At 42.4% G+C, this 20,513-nt stretch overlaps 2 protein-coding genes across 6 annotated transcripts in view; one reads left to right on the forward strand and one right to left on the reverse strand.

Annotated features, from left to right (window-relative positions):
* Positions 1-92: 92 nt before the first annotated feature.
* ATP6V1E1 (ATPase H+ transporting V1 subunit E1) lies at positions 93-13,711 on the reverse strand. The gene is made up of 9 exons (XM_035127362.2): positions 13,554-13,711; positions 8,647-8,712; positions 7,824-7,933; positions 7,167-7,233; positions 5,254-5,343; positions 4,575-4,643; positions 3,014-3,108; positions 1,383-1,470; positions 93-681 (listed from the first exon to the last, which is right to left on the reverse strand). Exons 1-9 carry the CDS (start codon positions 13,584-13,586, stop codon positions 619-621), a joined length of 681 nt encoding a protein of 226 aa, XP_034983253.1. The 5' UTR covers positions 13,587-13,711; the 3' UTR covers positions 93-618.
* A 2,880-nt stretch (positions 13,712-16,591) lies between these two features.
* Positions 16,592-20,513, forward strand: part of BCL2L13 (BCL2 like 13) — a 42,723-nt gene continuing 38,801 nt past the window's right edge. For 2 of the 5 annotated variants that reach the window (XM_035127151.2, XM_060280007.1), the window contains exon 1: positions 16,592-16,825. The gene's annotated coding sequence lies outside the window, so the exon portion shown is untranslated. The other 3 variants (XM_035127154.2, XM_035127153.2, XM_035127152.2) reach the window with 3 other exon arrangements.

The following is a 20,513-nucleotide window of genomic DNA, read 5'->3' on the forward strand; positions in this document are numbered from 1 at the left end:
TGCTTGATGACCCAATACAGACTTATTCCTCTGGGGGCAGAAGCAAAGGAAAACAACAAGTTTCACACACCTTTTTATTTTAATGATGTATATAGGCTGTGCATGTGTACAAGTCAAGTATGTGTATACATATATATATATATATAATTTTTGAAACCACATATACAGAACAAGAATCTGGGGTTGACCAAATTAGCATAAGTTACAGTGGCCCTCAAAAGAAACATATCCCCCCCCCCTATTTAACGTAATATCAAACAGCTTTTAAATAAGGAAACCATGGATAAACAACACAGGTTGGCGACATGCTTTGAGGGAAGTAGTCAAAGCAGAGACCGACCCCCAAGGAATCTGTCTCAAGGGACCTAAACGCCTCAATTTCTGTTTTACATACCACTGTTCTGAGAACAGAGGTATTCCAGCCTCTCTTCAAGTCAGGCTAAGCATAGCAGGTATGCAAAAAAAGAAAAAAAGTATAACTTAACCAAAGAACATACACAGGGCAACACAATATAGCACTGAGTATTACATTTTAAGAGGGGTGTTGGTTTATTAGGGATGCTCCAGCATTCCCTTCACTATGGCAGTGGAATAATTTCCACTGTTACTTGAAGAAATTTAGTCCATGAACTTCCTATTGCTGTTGGCACCAAAAAGTGCCGTTCGAATGTCTGGCATCATCTGTTGAAGGGAAAAAAAGCGAAGCAGTTACAATGTGTTTGGTGATGGCACAGAAGAACAGGAATGCAACATGCACCAAGCACCTTGCTTGATATTGCAGGCGCAGTCATCAGCCCTGAAATGGCAAGATAAAGGGCTGCAGGAACACATCACACAAGCTGTGCAAGACTGCACAATACCAATGGAAGCAGTCCTTTCCCCATGATGCATGATCCTCTCCTTCAACAGAATGCTGGTAATGAGGACTGGCACCATCAAACTGAGTTTATGACCTCAGAGCAAGCACCTGTAGCCACTGGGACTGAAAAGCTGAAAGGAAACATTCTGACCTTCATTATTGGCCAGGGGGCCACTGGGACCCTGTAGTCCCTGCCTTCCAGGTAGAACATGATGGCAAAGATGTGGCATCAATGAATGGCCAGAGAGAGAGAGAGCAGGGAGCTTGCTTCCCCTCTCACTGCCAGAAATCTTCAACTACCTAGTTGACCCAGGACTGCATCAGCCATGCACTTACAGGCTGCTGAGTTGTGTGGGGCTTGGGTCTACTGTAAGATGCCTTGAGGATCATTGGATTGAAAGATGGGATACACATCAAAATAATTAGTGGTGTACAAATCATTTGCCAAGGATATTAAGATCGGAAGAAATCTAGGGTTCAAGGATAGTGGGGCGGGAGAGAAAATGGAAGATTTTAGGCTTACTTGCTGGGCGATTAGATCCAGCCGGCTTTCCAGAGTATTGGAAACCTTGATTTTATTGTCACTGTTATAGATTTCAACACCGCCAGCTCTAGAAGACACAAACAAGATAAACAATGTCTGACTGAATGAAAAAAAACCCCAACAAAACTACTGTTTTAAGTCATGTGCCAGAGGGATGAATCAGTGTCACCTACCCAACCCTTACATTTCACTGCAACTGTAATTTATTCAATGCAACATGTGCCTCTACATAGTGTGTCTTCATAGTCTTTTTAAAATGTTAGGATCTTTTCCTGTACATTCTTGGGCAAGATTAGCCACTTCTGGTTTTTTGCAACCATGGTGCAGAGACAAATCTGGAGAATAGGAGGATCAGATTCTTTAATAAAATTTAGCATCGCCTAGGAGTAAATGCTTGATGGGTTTGACTGTATGTAATCAGGCAGTTCCAAGTCATCAACAGGGTTGGCTAAAAAACTAATTGCTTTCTGCAAGATGCTCTGCTGACAGCAGTTCATTGCCTTTTTAGGCTATGCATGACACAATACAATTACTGTGTGAAACGCATACACAAGATTCATTGCTACTTTTACTTAAAACAGGAAATGAAGCAAAATGTGCACTGCACCACACACTGATTACATTTTAGTGGACACCAGTGGACCAAATGAAATTGCTTTGGGAGGATGAATGTGGCCCATGAGTCACTAGCTCACTAATTGTGCTTGAGCATGAGTGTCGTACCAAAGTTAAATCAGAGCATGGTAAACATTTCCCTCACAATTTTCACTTGTAAGGAAAAGTTTTAATGAATCTGCATGTTTTACAATGATCTTTGACAGTTGTAGCTAGGGACATTTGGGTATTTGTTTGTAACAAAGCCTAGGTTCCTGGTCATCTTATGGAGAAGCAAGATTAAGATATAGGACTTACTCCACAGTGTACATAAGTTCACAGACTAACACATTTACCTGAAAGCAAATCCCATAGAGTACAATAGGACTTCTGCATAAACATGCCCAAGGGCGGACTATTAAACAATTCCAGCCTTGGACCTAGAAGTAGTCCTCCCATCCTAATCTGTTGCTGCACTGTGAAGCTTTCGAGTGAACTGCCTCTTCAAATACTCTGGTGTGACAGAACAAGATGGCATTTAAAAAACACAATAATGAGGAAATATCAAATTCCATCCCTTCTAGAGCTACAACTGTATGAGCTGTTTTCTGGGTGGATGTGAAAGGTTTATAATATATTGAGCATGTGACAGTGCTAATTTCCATTATACAGTGGACCCTTGGGTTACATTACCTTCGGGTAATGTAACTTTCGGGTTGCGAACGTGGCAAACCGAGATGTGTATACTTCTGGGTTTTGCCACGCGCGCATTGCAGAAGTGCACTACCGCGCCGCACACAGAAGTGGTGCCTCATGTTGTGGACTTTTCGGGGTACATAAGGACCCCCAGAACAAAGTAAGTTCGTATCCGGACGGTCCACTGTATACCATTAGATGTTAGAAAGTTATTATATTTTTAACCCCTGCTCTCCACATGAAAGTTCTATGTAAACCACTCTGCCTCTACCATGTTAGGTAGTACCAATAGCCCCATTTCAGTTATGTATCTTTCTTACATGTCCTCAGGGAGAAATGATTCTTGGTCAATATGAATATCAACTTCTTTTTTAGTGGTAGTTTTGTAGACTGGGATGCTCTTCTGGACAGCAGCCTGAAAAAGGATTTGTATGTTCACAAAGGAAAATAATAATTTGCTCAATTCCATTTACAGTCCCAAAATAATACCACCACTTCATTAGCCTCTCAGGTTGCATAAGAATTCGTGCCCCTCACAGGCAATTGGTTAGGCTTGCCATACTTTGGGGAAATTCCTGTCATGTCCTGGTCTTCGGGTATAAAAATGACATCAGGGGGAATTTTGCTGAATTGGCAAAATGTCAGCGAAAACCTGGATGTCTGGCAATTGAAAAAGCAGTGGAAATAGCTCCAAAAGCTTAAAATCACTATTTCTGGGGGAGGTTTCCCCAAAACAGCTCAACAATTTTGATGGGATTTTTTTAAAAAGAGCTCAACAACTTTGTGGGTGTCATGAATTTTGAAATATGGCAACACTGGTAGAACACAAGCTTTGATTTGTCCCTTATGGTATTACATTCAGATTTCAATTGAAGAACTCATGTTGTTTCACTGCGAGTCTAGTGAGTTGAAGCTGAGCTAGATGGACCAAGGTGATTTCATTCAGCACACGAAAGGCAGCTTTCCATGTGCAATTGAGATACTTCCTTGGGGTGTGCTATTCAGTTTGCAGAACAATGCAGATAAATTGCGTACATCTGTTGTTGACAAGGGCCCTGCCCAAACTGGATGTGCATAGAAGTGTTAGGATTTTTATATATCCTCTACTGCACAAGAAAGCAGCACATGTGGGACTGTTGTGTTTTTCACACTGAGTCTGAGATACTTCGTCAGACAGGAAGTTTATATTATGTTTTCTTCCTAGTCATGTGCATAGCTCTCAAGTTTTCCCTCTTCTCGCGAGGAAGCCTATTCAGCATAAGGGAATTTCCTTTTAAAAAGGGAGAACTTGACAGCTATGGTCATGTGATGTTATTCTGTACTCTCCTTCGCTACTGCTCTCGATGGAGTAGGAAGCAAGATGTCTTACTCTGTTCCACCACAGCTTTATGGACAGAGAAACTTTGTATATAGCCTGCAATAAAGTGGATTCAATTTTACTTTTCTGGCTCATTATTTCCTACTGCAAGCTGCAGGGGAATGTGAGTGCTTCTCTCCACGGAGTCACATATGGAGGCCTCTGGTCTGCTTAAGGCATCGGCAGCCAGGGACAGCCACTTGGAAATGCTGGTGGCTGGCGCAGTCTGGCATCTGCCCTGAGCGGCATTTCTAATAAGAGGGAGGGGTGACATCTCAGTGGCAAAGCCACCAAAACCTAACAGCATTAGTATCTAAGTATTTTCAGCAGCAGGACCAAAGAGGTAGGGAAGGGAGAATAGTTATTTAGACCAGGAAAAGTGTATGGGATAACAAATCCACCTCATGCCACACCTCTGATCAAATTTGGGTTCTGTCCCCACCCCCTGCTACTTTAACTATACATTTATTGTGTGGTTTTACACCAAGGAGCTTATAGTAAAAAACCCCCCAAAAACCCCTTACCTTAACCAACTGAAGATCCTGTTTCCGGCATCGGACAGTCATTGCAGGCTCAAGTAACTGATAAAATCCCTTTTTAAAAATAGAACAAGAGCTTAATGTGGCTTGCAAAATTTATACAATCTGAGTTGAAAGAATCCTTAAGTTTAATGAAAACCTTTACAAACCCCAGGACAATTAAAACATATTTAATTTAAATTCACACAATACTGGACTTAATTAGCCAAATGCGGATGGTTTACCAAAAAGGAGTACAAAACCTGGGTTGGGTAGGCCTCTCTGGGTAACAGCTTCCAGAGTTGATGGCCCAAAATGTAAAAAGTTCTGCTCTAGCAGTTTAACATTGTGAATGGAGAAATGGAGGTGGTCTTTCTCTGCTGATCTTAATGGATACAAGTACATTTAGGGAGACAAGTGGCAAAGGTAGTAATTTTAGCAAAGATAAAAACTTGACCATTTCATGTTGCATTGGAGTTAGTAGATTACATACTATATACATGGAGTGCTTTCTCAAGATTAGAGAAACTAGAGGTAGGGAATTTAACTGGGAAACATCCTAAGAAATACAAAGGAGAGTTGATAGTGTGGATTCAAGAGGTCTATATTCACAACTAAAAGGAGACAATAAAGATGCAAGTTATTTTACAGGGAAGTGTCTGTAGGAAGCATGGAATATGTTTACCTGTAGAACTAATCCATCCAACAGACTCTGATACCTGCCAGTATCCTTTACTACTTTAGCCAGTCTCTGCTTGGCATCATTCAGCAAATCCTACAACAAGAGAAAAATGCGGATAGAAAAGATCACATGATGTCCTTCAGTCAAACACTAAACCTCAGGCAGACTCCCTCTGCCCCAACCCCAATTCCCAATGCACAGGCTCAGTTAAGGCGTTTAATTGTAATTGACGCAAACCTCAGCTTTAAGAACACAAAGCAAAAAGCCTTTCCAGAGACAATCCTTTAAACATAATCGGGGGTGGAAAAATTAAGTCTTACCACCACTGTGGAAATTTAACTTGTAACAGGACCATTTTATATAGTCACTAGTGAAATGACCATTATGATTGATACAAAGACTAAAGGACCGTGCTTTGTTGCAACCGTTGGTCCAACATGCATATGCAGAAACCTGATGGAGACCAGGCCACACTGCCATGGGTGGAAGAAAAGTAATTCCGCACAAAAGTCTTGTCCCCAAGTATAGTGATTTATTCCCCCCCCCAATAAGTGAGCAGCATCCACATATATAGAAGCTAGCAAAAGGGGACATTTGAGGACACCATTGGGGGGGGGTCTAGGTCTGCACCTAATAATACCAGTATTTTGAATAAGGCTCACTTCCATTGTAATATATCCCAGACTGCAGTCAATTTACTTTATTCTACAAAAGCAAGCCTGCCCCGTTCTGGGTTCTGTTATTTAGTCATACTACAGTTCAACACTATATTATAGTTTTTCATTTTGGACTAAATTCCTGAAATTTCCTTCCAACCCTGGTCACTTATCTGGTACAAATATAAAGTTGTGATATAAAGAGGAAGTTTGAGCGTTTCATGCATCACAAGCATGTGACTGAGCTGTTTGAGTCGATTGTGAAAGAATTCATGTTTCTTAGCCTTTTTCCTTCAGCCCTCTCCACACTCTCCACAACATGTACAGCAAGTGTTAGCACATCCTGCCAGAATCAATTCTTATATCAGAGTCAAATTGCAAAAGGGACAACTTTCTCTCTAAAAAGTGATACAGTATTCTGAGTTGTTAAGGGAAACAGGAATTAAACAATGAAAATTCTACTGCAGTGAGCTCTGTTTATGGAATATCATTATACCACTCTCACCTAACAGTGGAGTGAGCAAGGCATTTTGTTGTGACACACACATTAATTGTAGCCCTGCAGCTCTTTTTAAATTTAAGCCAATGTATTTCTAACCCAAATAACCAGCAGAAAGAAGGGGAATGTTTTGTAACTATGTTTCATACTGCCATGCCTATTAAAAATAGAATTAGGCAAGAAGGCAATGCTGGAAGTGTTCCTTATTAAACATCAAACAAAATCAGAATCCAGCAACAACAATACTAATGCATCAGGATAAAATATGAAAACTTTTCAATGACATGCTAATTTTCTGTATTCAGGAAGTTGCTCTGTGCAGAGGACCATTAACTCACATAAGCCCTCACCTGAAGTAGTGCAACTACTAGAACAGGTTCACCCTTTCTATCATTTTAGGAGGAATTCCTCCCCATTAACATGCCACTGAATACAATTACTTTCTCTTTCCCCACAATGTTGTATTGTGCAAGAGTTAAATGCTAGCTGGGGGGGGGGGCAATGAACAGGCTGAAAGCAGAAAATAAGCATCTTTACTTCTTATTTCTTCTCCAGTATAGCAGAAAGTGATATCAGACTTAGCTTCCATTTATAGTACACCTGGACCTACAACAACATACAAGTTCCAAACCCAAGTATTTTCTACATCAGGGAGGCCCCCAAGAGTGAAACCTGAAAGTTTTGTTTTTTAAAGACACCAGTTGTGAGTCAGACAAATGGTAAGAATCCTCTTTCTTTTATAAAGGGAAGTATATACTTACGGCAATCAGATCATCCCTTGCTTTGAGAACCTTCAGTCTTGCCTGATTCATCAGGTTGGACATCTGACTGCAAGTCAGATGGAAAAACAGAACTGAGTGCCATAAGCTTCAGACAGTCTAACAAGCAGTCATTTATTGCACACTCCCCCTCAGCATACCCCATATTGGATCCAGACAGGCACAAAGTAAAGCTCTTTGTAAACACCCTTTCCCCAACTCTCATAATGTCAGTCCACTTCTGGAATCTCTTTAAGCCACCACCAAGACTTACTCAGATGATCACACAGAAATCTCTGCTTAGAGATCACTTTATATGGAGTGACATTATTTCTTACATTAAAGACCACTACTTACTGCATTATTATTACCATTTACTAGTGAGCAGGACCACGACTGCAATTCATTTTGATGGACACAAGTGGATACAGAAATTAAGGTGGCTGGAACAGAGGTACTTTTCATCAACACATCATACTCTTCCTTCAGGATTTTATTTATTTATTTAAAGAGGGGAGAACGTATTCAGGGTCTCATCACTTCCCTCAGGAAATGACATGTTGTTTGCGGAATTACCTCTCCTGTAGTTCCGGTTGGACTACATACCATGCTGGCTACTTGCAACCAAGAATAAGTTAAAAGTCACAGCATACTACTTACATTTTCTTCTGCTGTTCAATTTGTTTTTCTTTCTTTTCATAGTATTCCATTATTTTCAGTCTCTGTGTCTGAACAAGACGACCTTTCTCAATGTTGAATTCTTCTTCAGCCTGTTAGGAAGAACAAGACTCCATCTGGGATATATGCTGCTTTTTCTACTAAAATAGGGCGTTTTGCAAAATACTGCAAAATCCAATTACCGTATTTTTCCATGCATAAGCCTAGGTTTTTTTCCTAAAAAATAATGTCCAGAATTTGGGGGTCTTTTACACGGAAAGATCTCCCCCTATTTTCTTAAATCAGTGTCCCCCCAAAATAGGGGGCGTCTTATACATGGGGGCATCTTATAGACGGAAAAATATATTGCTTTCATAGCTAATGAATGTCTTCATTGGAAACTGAAACTTCATATCCTACACTTCCGTTCCCTTTTAAAACTTTTACTAAATTCTAACTGCTAGAGTATGTATACATGAAAACTGATTTCTGTATTCAAGACTACTAAACTAGAGGGGAATGTTAGGCTGCAATCCTATACACACTTACCTAGGAGGAAGCACCAACGAATTCAGTGGGATTTACAACCAAGTACAGATCATGCTTTATGTTCACTTTCAACACCAATCATAACCCCTCACCTTCTTTGCTGGTGATACAGTGTCAAAAAGTTTTGTGTATCCACACATAGGGCTCATTGAGAAATTTCAGAAGGAGGACTGGCAAACATTCAGTTTGCCACAAATGAGCTTTTAGTTATCTGAAGAAGCCAACATCTTTTATGGAAGTTCCACATGCAGGAAAGATACAAATACTTTTTGTTTACCTTAGCATCTATTTCTTCTGCCTTTTCGTTGGCTTCCTGTTCAATGAAAGCCATCATGTGCTTGATCTGTAACACAAAGGAGAATTATATTTATTTTACTCCTCATATTAATTAAGAATACAATAAAAATATAATCCTTCATTTATTAACTGCATCTAGATTAGTGATAGCAAAGAACTAGACAACTTTAAATGCAAATCTTTTTGAAGCTTGGATTTTGCAAGTACAGTATGGGACATCGTGCTCATGGACAAATACTCAAGCTCTTATGGAGTTAAACACATTCCAAATACAAATGGTGTAGGAACATGGGACGGGTACCCCTGTGCAAATGTTATAATAGATGATGATGATGATGATGATGATGATAAAGCTGTATATGGTTAGCTGCGTTCAATCTCCATTTATCTCAGTGCAACCCTCTGCTGGATGATTTGTGGTCAATGTGTGCAGATCACAAGTGCCTGTCTTAGTCAGCCCAATGGCCCAATCTGGTCCAGCATCCTGTTCTCACAGTGGCAAGCCAGATGATTACTGAAAGCCTGAGAGCCAGTGTAGTGTAGTGGTTAAAGTGTTGGACTAGAACTTGAGAAATGGGGGTTTAAATACCCACTTGGCCATAAAGCTCATTGGGTGACCCTGGACCAATCACTGACTTTCATCCTAAATCCTAACCTACCTCACAGGATGTCGTGAGGATAAACTGGGAGAAGGATAATTGTGTGTGCTACCTTGAGCTCCATGGATGAAAGGTCACACATACATGCAACAAACAAACCAGGACCAGATAGCAACAGCTCTCTGTCCACTTGCAATTCACAGTACTGTAACTGCTGTACACTGCCTGACAATGGAGGTGGAACATAGCCATGGTGGCTTGTTCAATAACTTTAACCTCCATGGATCTGCTTATCCTCTTTTAAAGCCATTCAAATTGGTGGCATCACTGCCTCTTGTGGGACCGAGTTTCATAGAAGTGCTTTATTTTCTCTTTCCTCAATCTTCCAACGCTCAGCTTCATTGGCTGGCCCAGAGCTCTAGTATTATGAAGGCTTCATAATATCACTCTACTTCCAGGAGACCAGAGGATTTCTACTTCAAGATGTTAAGCAGTTTTACCAAATGTGTAGGATAATATACAATCTTCATCCCGTGTGTGCAATGGCAGGTAAGAGACCATAGCTCAGTGGCAGAGCATATAATCTGTAAACAGCGTTAGAAACTGAGATATGAAAGCTTGGAGCTAAATGGCACCATAAACCTAGGTTATGGGTGCAATAATGGAAATTCTAGGCGTGCTTTTTTATAACAAGAGTACAAAGCTGAAAATGAATGAGCTGCAGCTAAAATATTGTGTTCATTTTCCCCATGCTCTAGTCCTTCCCCAGTCCACCCCACTAATATTCTTAAGAGGGTCTCTTCTCCAGTCTTCGGAGAGTAGCTGGAAGTGGGGAGGCAGAAAAAGGTCCTCCTTTCCTTCCACACTGCAGTTTTAATCTGAAATCTTTGATGCAGTAATGCACTGCGTACTGCTCAAGCTAATGAACTTCCATGTCACAAAATGTGCATAGAACAATGGGAGTTTCGAACACTGTTTGTAAACTTCTGTATGTCTGCAGTGGTGATACACTGACCACTGAGCTATGGTCCTTTTCCTGGCATTGGAGAAGTCCCAATATCCAACATCTCTGGTTGGAAGATCAGGTGGTGAGAAAGCTCTCTTCCTGAGATACTGGAGAACTGGTATATGGGCTCAAACAAAAAACTGACCTGCTCCCAAAGTAAACCTCTTAATAACAATAAAAAGCATACAGTGGTCACTTATGTGAAGAAAGGCTCAGCTTATGGATGTTAAACACTAAGTAAAACTTACGTACTCTGCCTGTCAGCTGTAAGGGGACAATGTTTTACCAGCACTGGCTGGATCTATGCAGAGTTCAGCACAATATTCCATCCCAAACCTAGCTCAGGGCAGTTCTACTAGGAAGGACACTATTTACAGTCAACAGGACAAGCTCTAAAGGACAGCCAAATCACATGCACTGTATATCAAAAAATTCCATTATGCAAACGTTCCTTCAGGAAAATGACTATTTGAACTGAGTGTTGTTGCTATTTTCATATACTGTATATATACTGTAACTCCCAAAGATCAGTATTATTAATTTTCTGCAGAAGCCCTCAAAGTGGTATTTGGTATAAAAAAAGCCACAATGTTTTTTAAATGTGTATTAGGAATTTTTGGAAGATACTTCAAGTTTACTCATATAGTAAAAAAGAAAAATATCCCCCTTCCAACCAATAGCATTCAGGCTTTGTGCTGTATTCCTCATCTTTGTTCCCAACTGAATAGTGAAATGTATCTGTCATGCATTTAGGTTCTTGAACAAACATAAGCTTATTTGTCACTCCTATAGATAAAATACATTAGCAATGATAAGAATATAATTACTAGAAGGTGCTTCAAAGGATCCAATTAGAGTTAAATGTTACAAATCCCAAAGTTCCACATGCTCCAAAGGTTCAATTGCTGGGACCAGAACTTCCTACAGTTTTTTCATCAGTTAATGTGAGTCTTAATCATGGGCTTTTCCAGATCTTTCCCACACACATACACGATGTGAAAATAACCCCACTGTCCCTTTATAATCAATTTCACACCTGCTTCTCTCTTCCAAATTATTTCAAACATGAAGCTACAAGGCTTACTTCACTGACTTCTAGTTTCATAGTCTTACAAGAGAGTTCCAAAAGATATCCTCTGTTTACAATCAAACCATTATGTTGGGATAAAACACATCTTACTGATAGGCATCTAGTCCAGAAGTAAGCAGTATAAGCGGAGAATTTATATGTCTTTGCTCAATGGCTGAGCAGTCACACTTCAAAGCAAACTTGTCTTTTAAAGAAAGTGCAAGTAACAAGTAGCAGTGGCACCATATTATGGCTTGTGAGCACCCAAGGTCGATCATTAATGCCACAAGAACCCTTGGCTACAAATTGGTTCTAGCTGGACTCTCTCAAAGCCCATTTAAAAATAGCTAAAATAGAAATATTTGTCTTTCCTTTATTGTGTCTAATTCAATAGTAAGACATTTTAGCTTCCTGTCTAAATCCATTTATATCTAACTTTTCCACCCAATAGTCATCCTCCCCTCAAACTTAGCCAACTTTTACTTTACAAATAATTTTGCAACTACCCTTGAGCATCTTCTACTACACAGCTAATCCTCACTCTTTTCTATCCTATCCATGAACAAACCATTAATCTTACACTGGTAATAATACTATGTATTGATAGTTGTGAATGTGGAAACAAAGGAAGATAGGACTTGGTACAAGACCACAAGCTTTTGTGAACAGCAAACATTTTCCATCTATCTACTTCTTGAGATATACTTAGTCATTTTTACTGCAAACACTTTGGTTCAAGGACACATATTCAAGGACAAGGTAGGACATGACGCTGTGATAACCATAACCATGGTAATCAAAAGTAGCTTTCCTCACCTTCTCAGTACATCTCAAAAACTCAAAATGTGTGCAATAGTGTGTTCCTGTTTGTGCACAAGAAACTGGGAAGGGGATAACTTTTCACGTTTATTCATTAAGAACACAACCATGTAATCTTGCATATTAGGTAGTGAACATTTCTAATGTAACAAGCTTTTCTTCTTACCCCAAGCCCCCCTCAAGGTTAAATCCCATTGCAGCACAGTAGTAAGCATATTTATTTGGAAGTTTCAAATTCAACAGGTATTCTGCCCAACCTCATACAAATTTACTTGAGAAGAAACCCCAATGAACTAAGTGGGAATTTACTACCAAGTAAATGTACAAAAGGACTTTCCTGCTATGGTCACTTACTGTCAGGGGTACTGGATTATAAAGTGGATCTCTTCCCCTTTTTATCCCACATTAACTATTTTCATGTGCACATAAATAACACTGCAGATATTCAAAAAGGTGTTTTGGAGGGTGTTTCATTGAACACAGTGAGGTTTGCTTCTGAATAAACCTCACAAGGATTGTGCTGCAAGTGCCATGCATATACCGTACACTTCTACAGCTTCAGCCTATGCATGTTGATTTAGAAGAAAGTCAAGGTGGACTGAACCCAGTGGGATTTAGGAAGGTAGGGTTTATACCGAAACTGAGCATACCTAGGACGAAGCCATGCAGTTATTGCTTTATTGATTACCTTTGTAAACCACCTTCTCCTCCAAGAAGCTCAAAGTGGAACACCTGGCTCTCCCCTCCTCATTTTGTCCTTTTGACAACCCCAGGAGGGTAGGTTAGACACTTAGCGCTACACAACATTGGCTCTCTATTAAACATTTGTTTTTCTGAAGAAAAACAAATCAAGCAACCCGTTACTCTTAAAAATCACAGAATTGTAGAATTGGAAGTTACCCCAAAGGTCATTTAGTCCAACCCCCTGCAATGCAGGAATCTCAACGAGGTCATACATGACAGAGGGCCATCCGACCTCTGCTTAAAAACCTCCAAGGAAAGCGCAGGGCGGTATCCAAAGCACACTTAACAGGGCGGTATCCAAAGCACACTTAACCATAACGCAACAAGATGCAATTATTTGAGAACCGAAACGAATGCAGAAAGCAAAGCAAAACCCAGGTCCCTCGCACATTCTCTCAACCCATCCACAGAGCAGCTCTTCAGACTCTCAGGGTGCAAAGTGCATTTCAGGGTGCAAAAGGTATTTCCCGGGGAGTATGTCCGCCCCCATCCTTTCAACCGGTGAATTCCCTTTTCCACAGCTTGGCCAAAAGGACGCGCGTCACATGACAGCCCGGCCAAGGGAGCTCAGGGCCGCGAGGGAAAGGAGAAGCCGGATGGGCTTGATAAGAAGGGTCTCTCCTCAGGGCCCCCCATCCACAGTACAGTACCTGCTTCTTGACGTCGTCATCGCTGAGCGCCATTGTGAGAGCGAGCGCAGAAGAAAGTGGGCCCAGACGAACAGGACGATATAGGCAAGGCAAAGCGTTCCCTAGGGCCGAGCTCCTTGGAAGGCTGGAAGGGAATGGGATCAAATCCGGTTCAGGTCATTCAGCAGCTGACGCAAGTCTCCGCCCACCCTTGCTTCGTCACCGTGTCCCCGCCCCTTACCCCTTGGCAAGGCGCCAATGGGGAAGCAGGGTCCGTCCCGACACCGCCAAGTGCGTCCACGCTTGCGTGATGACGTTTATTATCCCGGCTCTGAGGTCACGGCTATCGTAGCGATAAATAAAAGAATATAGAGTGCCTCTCCCCAGCCTTAGTGTACAGAACTTCCGGGTTCGCGTTGAGCGAAGAGTTCCCCAAATCGCCACCTAAGGGAGGTGGTGGGAACCGCCCGGAGAGATTTGTAGAGCAACCCCATGTTCCTGCGTATACGGTTAGGAAGGCCTCCTCGAAATGAAAGGTGTCAGGAAAGGGAGTAGCTCTTTGTCATTCCAACTTTTATGTTTCATTTCGAGGTTTGTGCTTGTTTTTTTAAATTATTATTTTAAAATAGTAGTGCCAACGCAAGCTCCATGTTCCCTATCTCAAATGAGTTTTCTGCTTGGGCTTCTCAAATAGTGCTCTCCTTGGGTTTCTAACTTTCGTTCAAATTTTAGGAACTGGGTACTAGTAACCAACTTCATCGTTTAATGCAAGGGTTTCTTTTCGGGTGAGTGGGTGAGGATCTGTAGCAGAGTATGGACTGCAGTGTAGTTCCATGTTATATACTTATTACAGGTATGATATGTATTACTTATTCAATATGTTGTTGCTAATAATAATAATAGTTTGCCTTTTTTCCCTGACAGGGACTCAAGGCGGCTTACAGATAAAAATAAGAACAGCTAGGAGAAAATAATCATCAAACAACAAACACCAATTGAAATAAATGCTATAGTTATAGGTTTGGGGTACCAGAGTTTGTGGGTGCAAGTCACCCATAATTCTTAAATTCAGTAAAGTTTTAATTCATCATGGTTTGACTACACCAGGCATCCCCAAACTTCGGCCCTCCAGATGTTTTGGACTACAATTTTCATCATCCCTGACCACTAGTCCTGTTAGCTTGGGATCATGGGAGTTGTAGGCCAAAACATCTGGCGGGCCGCAGTTTGGGGATGCCTGGACTAAACTGTGCCAAACAGGCTGATGATAGTCTAGCCATTAACCCATTAGGAGACAGTTAGCAGAGACAAAAGGCCAGCTGTTCAGGAGGGAAGGGCAGAATTGTAGTGGGCAAAGAGGTAAGTCACTTCTGTAGGCTGGGGTGAGGTGTGGAGTAGAGCAGGAGGAAGTCAGTCTGTTTTATGCTGCAGAGAGGGGTCAGACATGATGTCTGGGGTCTCTTGGAATCGGAGGCTGCAGCAATGAGAGGAATAGAACCCCCTTGGGATGTGATTCTTTCCATCTAGACTCAGGTTGTTTGCAGCACTGAAGTGACTCTGAGGTGCAAGCCTGAGCAGTACACATGAATAAACCATATATCATAAAAAACATCACTGTGCCTATTTCTGGAGGGAACGCAAACCCTGGGTAAATGCTTGGACTCCTGGAATCTTGCACTGCTGTGGAGATTGGGGTGGAGTGTAACAATAAAATAATATTTAAACTATATAAGTAATTACAATAAAAACATTACAACAACAGCTCTTTAATTAAAAGCAGTCAGTCCTCGCAGAGAAGCCCAGGGCACCAGTTGAGGGCAGGGATGAGTCTGACAGTGCTTACAAGTGGGGTGGAACTCTGAATTATTTGCAGTAGACCAGCAAATGTTTCTAATTCCTAAATGTTTCGGTAACAGCAAGAGCTTACTCCTTAATTAGGCAGTTGAAAGAAAACCAGGAGTAGATTTTCAAGTGAAGCAATTCAGATTACAGTTCTGGTTTGGAAAAGATATTTCTAGGTTGAGCATGTAATTTGCAAATCCAGCTCCTAATTCTATGTCTGCTCCTTAAAACACTATTACAGGCTGGAGGTTAGGCTGGAAATAGGGGTTGGGTCAGTCAATGTGTCTTTTTCTTTGTCACAGCAGCTCAAGGTGTAACGTGAAATTGGCATAGCGTCCAAGAGCCCAATCGTATCTCCACCTACACACACTACATTTTAAGACTGAGTGCAGACTTTGTGGCTTCAGCAACAAGGTAGCTCTCCCAACTCCTATTGCTCAACCTCCAGCCAAATGAAGACTTATACAAAATTCAGAAGCTTGCTTGCTGTTTTGTGACTTTTGAGTGGTCCTAACAAAAGTAATGTATGACCATGCATCTTGGCTGTTTTCTTATGGATCAGTATGACTTCTTATGGATCAGTATGACTTCCTTTACTTGTTGAAATAAGTAGTTATTTTTCTGTTAGAAACAGAAACTAACGCTGAGAGATAAGTAACTTGTGCAAGGCCTCTCTGTAAATTGAAGAATGTGTGGACCTATTATTAATTAAAAAACAATTAATTCAATCTTCGGTTAGCAAGCATCAACAGTGTAGGCACAAAGACAAGTAAACAACGAGGCCAGAAGGGAATTAATCACAAAGAAAACAGGCTGGGCCAAAGCTTAATCTTACATAAATAAACACATCAATATTTTAAGTATATGCCCACCGCCTGAGCCACTATTTGCACCTGGCTCCAGCAGGTGGACTTGAGTAGTGGGCTGTTTCTATTGAAGTACCGTAGATCCCATAAGCATGAAATCCGCTCGCTCCTGCCAGTGAAAATCGTATGCAGTACTGTATTGAGTTTGCTGCAGTTCGCTTTTTGAGCGGAAGTCCAGGCTGTGTACCGCTCTAACCTTTTTCCTATCTCAAAGGCTTCGGTGACCGTACAGGTGGCCGAGCTGGGAGCGAAATTCACGTTGTTGACGCAGAATGAGCACGCCCAGGCTCCGTTCCGTCGCGATGACGTCACGACGCCCACAGCGTTTGAGGCGGGCCTCCGACTCACGCTGCTTTTTTTTTTTGCCCTTTTCTATCATGGCGGCGACGGAGACTTTCATTTAGGGCCTGACTGGAAGCGTTGCGCGCGCGCACGCACATACATACATACATATATATATACACACACACGCATTTATACATATATGAACATTCACCCAAGCGCGTGCTTGTATATATCCTAACGCGGCCCCGCGGCACGGACATATTCCTCTTGGCTTTTCCCTCCCGTCCTCGTGAGACTCGGGTAAGCAAAACAAAAACACTCTCCTGAGGGGCGGGGCGGGGCGGAAAGAACCGAGCGCCTCAGTCTCCTCGCGCGCGAGGTCACCGTGTGGGCGGTTGGGCGACCTGCTTTGGGCGCGCGCTCCGGGCGGTTGGCGGCAGCCCCTTATGAGGTGGGTGTGGAGGCGGTCGCTTCTTCCACCCCTTCCTTACCACCGCCTGGCTTCTCCTTTAAAACACACACAAAATATTCACCGCAAATGTTGTGGTGGTTTCTGTCCACCCCACCCTCGTCCTGTGTAGAGTCTGCTTCATAGGCTCCCCACCCCCCTACTTGAGGTTGGTGCATAGCTGCCAAGTTCTCCCTTTTTTTAAGGGAAATTCCCTTATGCTGAATAGGCTTCCTCGTGAGAAAAGGGAAAACTTGGCAGCTATGGGTTGGTGTTTCCCTCGTGGCCTTTTGTCTCCTCACCCGCTCCCTTATCCACGGTTCACGTGCGTGAAAGGCGGGACTTTTCCCGGCACTTGCGCCTTCGGGCGGTTTCTCTTTTGAAGGGCAAACTAACCCCCCCCCGCCCCGGCAAGGAAAGGAGGGACCGGTTGAGGTGGGGGGAGTGTTGCATGTTGTGTGTGTGGTGTGGTTTGTTTCTCCCCATGTTCTTTCCCGTCCTCGAGTTAATAAGGTGGTGCCAGCTCTCGCCCCACCCCCTTCTTTTAAATAGTTATAAAAATGTAGGTTGGCTATTGTCGGTCAGTAGGAGCGCCCTCCCCCCCCCCAAATGCATGGCGTGAAATCCTAGTTATCTCCCCTCTGCTTGAAGCGGTTGAAGGACAGGCCCCTCCTCCTGGGGACTAAGTAGGGTCAGCGTTGTTGACAATGGTGTGCCCTGTCAGCTGCCAGATCTCTTCTGCTCCCAGAGAGAGCTGCTGCTGCTGTTTGCTACTGCTGCTGGAGGAGGAGTGTGTGAACGTGCTCGTGCTTGCGTGCACTTGTGCTGCTTTTTCTTTTCGTTAGCATCTCCCTGCTTTACAGCTGCATTTCCTCAACAGTTGGTAAGAATGGCGTACACTTTGCATGGGTGTGATGATGGGAGCGGGAAAGGCAGCACCGATGCTCGGTGCTCTTTCAAATTTATCCTTACAAGAGAAGGCTCGTCCTATGTAGAGATCCCTGGCCCTATGTAGTGTCTACAGCTGTTGTTTGTGAGCTGGCAAACCTTCGCATTCAGAAGTACAGTATAGTACAGTACCTGCTTAGAACTCCAGAGTTGTCTGCACTAGCTTGAAACTTTATGAAAAGTGATACAATCTTTACTTGGAATGTTTGCTTTTATGTGCTATTGTGACACATTTCTTTTGGATGGATATTGTTGTTCAACATCTTGCTTTGAATTTATTTTTAAACCACACATACCTAGCTAGGTGTGCTTCTAACATTGCTCATCACTGTAGTTATCTTGAGAGTATTCTTCTCAGAGGTTTGCTCAGCCTTTCTGCTTATCATGCGATTGTGTAGGAGACTTTGAAAATATGGCTTGTACTCCATAACATTTTAATTGCTCGTATTAAGAAATGTACTTTTAACGGCACATGGATAAATTATTGGATTGATGTGGGTTAGATGTATGGAAAGGAGAGTTCAAAGTATGGAAAACATGAAACCTTTGTGGGAGATAATTCAGTTAAATCCACTGAAAGCGTCTCTTGTTCATAGAAGATTGTGGCAGTATAAAGTTAAACTAAAACCAAGCTCAGATAAAGTACTAAGGCTTTTGTTTCATCACCCCACCCCACCCCACTGTTTCAGTCTTTTGAGAAAATTGTGTAACTATGATAGATACACTTCGATTTGCAAAATTCCACAGAACCAGATGTTCATAGATAAATGAGGTAATTCTTGAATTTCAGTTACTGCAATGCTGCCAGTAAACATGGGTAGTATTTTACAGACTTCTGCCTATAATTTTCCCTGGTGCAGAGGTAAAACTTCAAAATGAAATAAAATTTGAAAGGTGAACTGTGCACTGTCAGTGGGGGGCGGGGGGGCGGGGTAGAAGCTAGATATGCAATGCAGACAGGTTGTTTTTTGAAATAGGTGTTTTCAATATACAGTCATACCTCGGTTTAAGTACGCCAATAAAGGTGTTGAATTGAAAGTACGCTTCGGTTTGAGTACTTTCCATTTAAGTACTCCGCGGACCCGTCTGGAATGGATTAATCCACTTTCCATTACTTTAAATGGGAAAGTTCGCTTCAGGTTAAATACGCTTCAGGTTAAGTACAGGCTTCCGGAACCAATTGTGTACCTAAACCGAGGTACCACTGTACTGTACTGTACTATATACATATCCTTGTGGAAAATTCCCAACAAACTCAAAGCTCACCTAATCAAACTAATTTAGTAATCTAATCTCAGGTGTGCAAGTCAGGTTAAGCCACAAGGCATATAGCAGGGGGCCCCAAACTTACCCGGCTTTGGGCCGGTTCCTCCGGCGCTGATTGCGCAGCGGGACGGAGGGCGGGGAAACGTGCTCCCATAGGGGCGCGCACTTGCTTTTTCCGGTGCACTTCTGGGGCGGCAAGGCACCAGAAATAGCTTGTGCGTGTGCATATGGGAGTGCGTTCCCCTGCCCTCTGGTCCGCATGTGCGCACAAGCTATTTCTGGCACCGCACCGACCCAGAGATGGGCAACCACACTGCGGCGTGCTGATAAGAGTGGGCGGCAGCGGGGGTCACGGGGGCTGCACAATTGGCTCGCACGGGCCGCATCCGGGCCCCGGGCCTTAGTTTGGGGACCCCTGCTATGTAGCTATCATGTGGTTTAGTTCTGGAATGGAACTCAAATGAATGAGAACTGGCCTTCTTTCCACGTCAGACTGAACCATAGTTTAACTGCTGCTGTTGAATGTGGAGGAGCAGTATGCTAGCACATGCTACTGAAGTAGCAAGAGCTTTGTTCCTTCTCTGCTCCTGCTGCTGCCACACTGGCAGGAAACAAGGCATGATCTTGCTTGTCATCTGAATCCAGGCTTATGGTTTGTTTCTTTGCACCAGAGATTTGTAGCGTTGGAAGGGACCATGAGGGTCATGTAGTTCCTTCATTCTGCAGTGAAGAAATCTTTTGCCCAACAGGGGCTCAAACCCACAACCATGAGATTAAGAGTCTTGTGCTCTACCAGCTGAGCTATCCCAGGCATCCCAGGTATCCAACACACTTGGAGAACACTGCTTTTTCATATTAGGACTGTAGGAAACTGCCTTATACTGAGTCAGGCCATTGAGCCTTCAAGCTTGCTGTTGTCTACATTGACTGGCAGAAGCTTTTCCAGATTTCAGACCGGGGTCACTCCCTGCCCCACCTGGAATTGAGGATTGAACCCGGGATTGTGAACCATGACAGTGACAGGTACACAAAAGGGGGGAAATTATTGCAAAATAAGTTTGCTATTATGACTTTTAAAAATTATGGTGAGTGATTTGAATGATTTATGTGCTGTCTAAATTGTAAAACAGAATAGACTTCAAAGCTGTGTCTTAGGACACTGAAATCTTGCATAATGCTTCAGGGTCTCTGATAAGCCTTCATATTCTAGGCAATAAAAAGCAGTTATAACATTAAAAGTGTAGGTGCTTGACTCCAATTGAATCAAATTATACATCTATAAAATTATATGGTGAAATGTAAACAGTCTTAAGAGTATCACAATTT

This window comes from Zootoca vivipara, chromosome 10 (assembly GCF_963506605.1).
Source record: "Zootoca vivipara chromosome 10, rZooViv1.1, whole genome shotgun sequence".
Taxonomy (NCBI): Eukaryota; Metazoa; Chordata; class Lepidosauria; order Squamata; family Lacertidae; genus Zootoca; species Zootoca vivipara.